Genomic DNA, 6,387 nt, shown 5'->3' with positions numbered 1-6,387 from the left:
GGCTGAGGCCGAGTTTGCTTGAAGTAGATATGGAATGGAGCTACCTTGGCAAGGGGAGAGGTAGAGCATGTGGCTTCTTTTGTCAGTCTCACTCTATTGGATACCGTCAAACTAACATTCTAGTGTGTCAGTCCCTAGAGTAATATATATACTTAGACACATATGCCTTGTTGCTAAGTAAATTTATTTGTATTTAAACAAAGTCAAGATCTTTATGTTATTCCACAAATTTGATCAGCTGTTTAACTACAAAAGTTAACACGAAAGTATATCTTTGAAGAATCAACCCCATTAACTTTGTGAAGAAATATGGATTCATGTTCCCATCACAATATGCTCAATCTGTAATACGATTGATGACATTTATCTGCCTATCTATTAACCAAGATATGTCATGGGACCATTGTATTGGTTTAGCAGGCCCTCACAAGGACCACCACCACCTTGTCTTCCAAGTCTCCCCAACCTTGATGCTGCACAACCTCAGAGCTGTTTAGAGGTTTTCTCCATTCCTTGTGCTGCACAAGGAATTATTGTGATCCTATCTGCAATGATCACCATCTCAGTTATGGCATTCAAGAACAATTAATTTTCTCTCACATCAGTTGAACAAAATTATAGTAGTCTGAGATAACACTCCAGATCTAATCATAAGGTGGGCCTTCTAATCCCTTTCGCTTTGATAAGGAATTAAAGAACTGAAATGCGACCAATATAGAATGACATTTTCAAGTTTGAGTTACTTGATGGTTTATTTTCATAGACAAAAATTTATTAACCAGGGATTCTGATACTGACCTTTCCCTTTCAGCTGCTTCCAAGTCAAACATACCAAATTTTCTAATCATGATCAGATGTTTACATGCCAGTTTGCTCCTATGAACAACGACAAAGTGAAGTGGTGATCGATCGATCGACAGTTATTGAGGCAGAGGGGAGTAAATGGTGGGCAGGCCATGTGGTGTAGGGGTTGCCTGAGGGATCTCTGAATCCATGGATCCCTCAATAATGAAAAGTGCAGTCTTCCATATATCGGGAGTGGCAAAAGGAAATGGTCCAGTGAAATTGCATGATGCCTCAGGCTGGAAGAATTGAAATGTCAAAGCACTTCAAAGATTCCTCCTTTTTCTATGCATTGTGCTATATAACAGAGCAGAATGTGGGTGACCACTGACCAGTAGCGTAGAATCAGGTCCATCTTTACTGTAAAGTCCCTGTCACTACATTCTCCTTTCAGCAATGAAATGCTCTGGCACTTGTAATCATTGATCTTGTAATTCAATTCAAAAATAGTTTGGTTTAAGGAGAGAAGAGGATTATGAACTATGATGTAACAAGAGTGAGAAAAAAAAGTTTTTGTACAAAGACTCGATACTTTCTCAAAACTTTTGTCAATCTAGCTATTTTACAACAATAATCTACAATCCAAATCAGTAATACAACAAAGAAACAAATAGCAGTGATTGATTAGTCCTGTGAGATGCATCTTCTATGGCAAGCAAAGAGTCTCTTGGCAGTGATTGATTAGTTCTGGGAGATGCATCTTCTATGGCAAGCAAAGAGTCTCTTGGCCGGTTTGAGTTCCTCCTTCCATATCCTGCCGATGTCCGCCGCCGTTCTCACCGCGTCGGAGGCAGCTCCGGAGAGTCCTTTCTTGGTGAAACCGACAGCGTACAGCCCGCACTCTCCTTTCCACCCATTTGGGAACGGAGTCTTTGGGAACCCGTCCTTGGAAAAGAAATCACATCCCTGCAAAACGAAGCAAAACTTTAATCGATCGATCAATCAATCAATCTCCATGAACATTTCTGAGCGGTTTTGCAAATCAATTTAGGCAAATGAATCTTTACTTGAAGCCACTGAGGCACGTTGCTACGGTATCCGGTAGCCAAGATGACGGAGTCGATGTCGAGCACTTGGCCGTCGACGAGCTCCACCTTTCCGGCGGAGAAGCGCTTGATTCCGGGAACGACCTTGATGTCTCCGGATTTTACTTTGGCAAGAGCACCCACGTCGAGAACAGGGGTCCTCCCCTGCGTGTTCTTCAGCTGCAGAGGACCGACCGATGGCCGCCGCAATCCATACTTCTCTGTGCTCCCAAGTACAAACCAAGCGAGCACCAGCAAGATTTTGTCCACCAGCCACAAAGGCAGCCATTTCATCATCACGACGGCCAACTCGTATACTGATTTACCGAGCACTTCCCGCGGCAGTACATGAGCCTGCGACCGAAATCCGGCTGGTGAGTAAAATGAACCAGGAATCAATGATCAAATGTTTGCAATCCGATACTCACCCTATCGCGGACCACCATGGCCGGGAAGGCATTGTGGTCGCAGAGGTCGAGACTGATCTCCATGCCGGAGTTGCCACAGCCGACCACCAGCACGCGCTTTCCGGCAAAGTTCTCGCCAGACTTGTAGTCGCACACGTGTATCACGTCGCCGGCGAACTCCCTGAGCCCGTCCAGCTCAGGGACTACTTTCTCCGAGTTCTCGCCGGTGGCGGCGACCAGCCAGCGGCCGATGTACTCGACCTCGGTTGCAGGTCCGGCGGTCCTCACGCGCCACAACTCGCTGGTCTCGTCGTACCTCGCCGACTGCACGGCCTGATTGAAAATAGGATTGATGCCGAAGTGGCTGGCGTAGGACTCCAAGTAGTCGATGAACTGCTTCTTGGTGGGATACTCGGGGTAGTCGGCGGGGAAGGGGAATTTGGGCAGCTGGCAAAACTGCTTGGGGAGGTGAAGCTTCAACCGGTCGTAGGTGCGCTTTTGCCAGAGCGAGGCAATGCAGTCGGCGCGCTCGAGGATCACCGACGGCACGCCATGCTCCTTCAGCCCCGCGGCGACGGCCAGCCCCGACGGCCCGGCTCCGACGATGATCGGACCGTTCACCCACACGCACCTCCGGTGCGACAGGAAGTCGAATTGATCGGCCATAATCTCCTCGCTCGGCCTTGAAGTGGAACAGAGAAGAGGAGAGGAGGTTGTTGCAGGCAGGCGGCAGGCAATCTCTAATTCCAAGGCTTACCAATTCAATGCCATTGTGGAATTTAGTTCTGGACGAGAGGAATGGAGATGAAAAAGCGACGTGAAAGACGGCGATTTGAGAGGGGGAATGAAGCCGATTGAGACTTGCGTCTTGCGGTGGAGTGGGGAAGGAAGAGGACGATCGAGCTACTTAAATAGTTGAAGGGCCGCCCATGGCTCTTCATGTGCTTGCCGCTAGCTTTGTCCCTATTTTATTATTATTATTCCTTTACTAAAGATCACAAAATCTACTTGTTTTCAGAATGAATTAGCCAAAAGTTCCTGTTGTATCGACGTTGTTATCACTTAGCTTCCCAAAACTGAAACAGGCATCAGCTAGCCCATCAATCAGGACGCAAAACAACAAGTCTGATGAATCCTTTGACCTGATGCTGCATTTGATGGAGATTCATCTCAATAAATTTGCATGGAACATCCCTTCACCTTGCTCCTTCTCAGAGCCACAAATTTCCTTTTCAGACGTCCTTGCCCGTAAGCAGTGGCTGAGCTCATCAATGGCCTGGCAGAGTTTTCTTGCTTTTGCTCTGATGATATATTATTGAATTGGCATGAACGGATATAGTTTTACCGCTCTATCATTATTACAAACCTTTATTAGATTTCTTTTCTTCGCACTTTGCCTTTGATTTCTTTTATAATTATCGATTGAATAGGCACATGTTCCGGTCAAATCGAGGCATTTTTAATGCGGCTTAAGAAAAACCTATTGCTCTTGCTTTACAGAATACACGGCATTGCAACCAGAGACCTGATCCCTGCTTCATCCGCCATGAAATAAATACAGAGAAGGGGATGGAAAAGGAGGAGAAATTCTTTAGTTGTTCTTAATTGGCTAATGACCAGTGAGTAGAAATTAAGAATCTTTAGCTAACTGCAACTTGTGACCTGGCAAGCCAATCATCGTCGTATAACAAAAGCATCGATCAAAGTTTATCCTCCTCCGGGCTGGATTTGAATTAATGAACTGAAAGCTACTGTGCGGAAAATTATGTGTGATTTTGGCTTTAATGTAATAATTACTCAAAATGTACAGCAAATAGATCAAGTAGTTTGTGGGCCATCGCAGTGCATGATTAGTAACAAGTTGGCGGCGCCCATCTCCTCGTTAGCCATATATTCTTTCTTGGATCATTAAATTACGTAGTTTTCATGCAAATTCTCATTAGGATGACTACTTCCGTCTCTCTTCCATCTTCCGTAGGTCATTTTCTAGCGGGCTAAATTCTGATCATCTAAATATACTCTTTTTTTTTTTTATCGGAAGATATTAAAAATAAATACTCTATAAACAGCACACCTAATTTTATTGAATATCGATCCAAAAGATATAATTACTATGGATAATAATTTACTCTGAATTCGATTGAGAATGGAAGAAGATATAAAGGAAATTTTTAGATTCGATTAAATAATTAGATAATCAGGTATGACACAATGGATATTATCAACTCCGTTGATTCACACACGAATACCAGAATCGATACCTCTAATCCCTATTGATTCGAAGAAAGAATACTGAGAAGAAGAGAAAACTCATCGTTCTACACAGGAAATGACGGTTAAAAATAGTATTAAACCAAAACTGTCTCAAAATATTAAACAATATGCTTAATATACTGAGGGGGCATTTGGTTTAGGGGAATAGAAGTGGGAAATGAGAATGAGAATCATTGATTGTCATTGTTAATGTTTGGATTATAGGAATAGGAATACAAATAAGGGAATGAATCCTTGAAATTGGGTAATAACTCATTCCCATGTACCTCCCCTTCAATGAGCCATTACCCTATTTCATCAATCAAAATATTCCCTTATTCCAAAAATACCCTTAACCTAAAACTAAAATTTTCTCCCTTAATATCAAATATAAAAATATATTTATTTATTTTTTCTTTCATATCACTTCTCTCTCCTTATCCTCTCTCATCATATTTTCTCTCTCATCATTTTATCACACTTTCTCTATCCTTAATATCTCCTATCACACTCTCTTTTCTTTTTTTTTTCTCATTACACTTTCTCTCTCATCATACTTTCTCTCTCCTCAATCTCTTCCATCACACTCTCTTCCTTCTTTTTTTCTCATCATACTTTCTCTCTGATCATACTTTCTCTCTCCTCAATCTCTCCCATCACATCCTCTTTTCTCTTTTTTTCTCATCACACTTTCGCTCTCATCACACTTTCTCTCTCCACAAACTCTTTTGTCACACTCCCTCCTTTTTTTCCTCAATACACTTTCTCTCTCATCATACTTTCTCTCTCCTCAATCTCTCTCATCACACTCACTGTTCTCTTTTTTTCTCATCACACTTTCTCTCTCACAATATTTTATCTCTCCTCAATCTCTCTCATCACACTCTCTCTTCTCATTTTTCCTCATTACATTTTCTCTCTCTTCATCCTCTCTCATCATACTTTCTCTCTCATCTTCTCTCGTCATGCTCTCTCCTATCACACTCTCTTTTCTCATTTTCTCTCATCACACTTTTTCTCTCTTCATTCTTTCTCATCACACTTTCTCTCTCATCATACTTTCTCTCTCATCATTCTCTTTTATCATATTTTTCTCTCACATTCATCTTTCTCTTACATCTATTTCTTTCTCTTATTTTCTTTTAAGGGTAAAAAAGGAAATTTTGATTTATTCCAATAGAAAATATGCAACTAATCAAACATTGCTTTTAAGAGTGATATTCATGCTCATATCCATTCCCATTCTACTATACAATGATTCTCATTCCGATACCTATTCCTAGGAAAGAACCAAACGCCCCCTGAATACTCTAATTACAAGATAATGATACAAAAAATAACCAAATACCTAAAATAAACAACTTAATAAAAATAGTAAAAAAACTTAAAAGGTCTAAAATAGATCTAAACGGTGAAATTTGAACTTGAAACTTGGCGGTTATGAGTTTTCTTGTAACAAATATAGATTTTCAAATTTTGTACACATGGGCACTGACAGAGCCTGATTCCGAGTCACCAGTCAAAAATTATGCCCTCTGGAAGGTTACACTGTTGAACCTATATCATGGTAGAGTATTTTCGGGTTTGGATGTAGAGACAGATATGATAAAATACTATCTATACCCTATCCAATATATATCAAGCTCATTTATTAAGAAAGAAAATATTTTAACCTGCTTACCAAGCTATTGCCTTATTATATATACCCTATATTTAATAAGAGATCTAGTAACTCCTCCTTCTCTTTCTCTTATTGAAATCCCGCTCAATAATATTTTTAATCTAATAATTTTCGATAATTCATTAATATATATATATATATATATATATATATATATATATATATATATATATATATA

General features: G+C 40.7%; 1 protein-coding gene across 1 annotated transcript; it reads right to left on the bottom strand.

Annotated features, from left to right (window-relative positions):
• Positions 1 to 1,375: 1,375 nt before the first annotated feature.
• Positions 1,376 to 3,189, bottom strand: LOC122012686 (probable indole-3-pyruvate monooxygenase YUCCA9). Its single transcript, XM_042569304.1, has 3 exons — positions 2,297 to 3,189; positions 1,851 to 2,222; positions 1,376 to 1,749 (listed from the first exon to the last, which is right to left on the bottom strand). Exons 1-3 carry the CDS (start codon positions 2,939 to 2,941, stop codon positions 1,525 to 1,527), a joined length of 1,242 nt encoding a protein of 413 aa, XP_042425238.1. The 5' UTR covers positions 2,942 to 3,189; the 3' UTR covers positions 1,376 to 1,524.
• Positions 3,190 to 6,387: the final 3,198 nt, after the last annotated feature.

This window comes from Zingiber officinale, chromosome 1A (assembly GCF_018446385.1).
Source record: "Zingiber officinale cultivar Zhangliang chromosome 1A, Zo_v1.1, whole genome shotgun sequence".
Lineage (NCBI taxonomy): Eukaryota > Viridiplantae > Streptophyta > Magnoliopsida > Zingiberales > Zingiberaceae > Zingiber > Zingiber officinale.
This window is presented reverse-complemented; position numbering and strand designations above follow the sequence as displayed.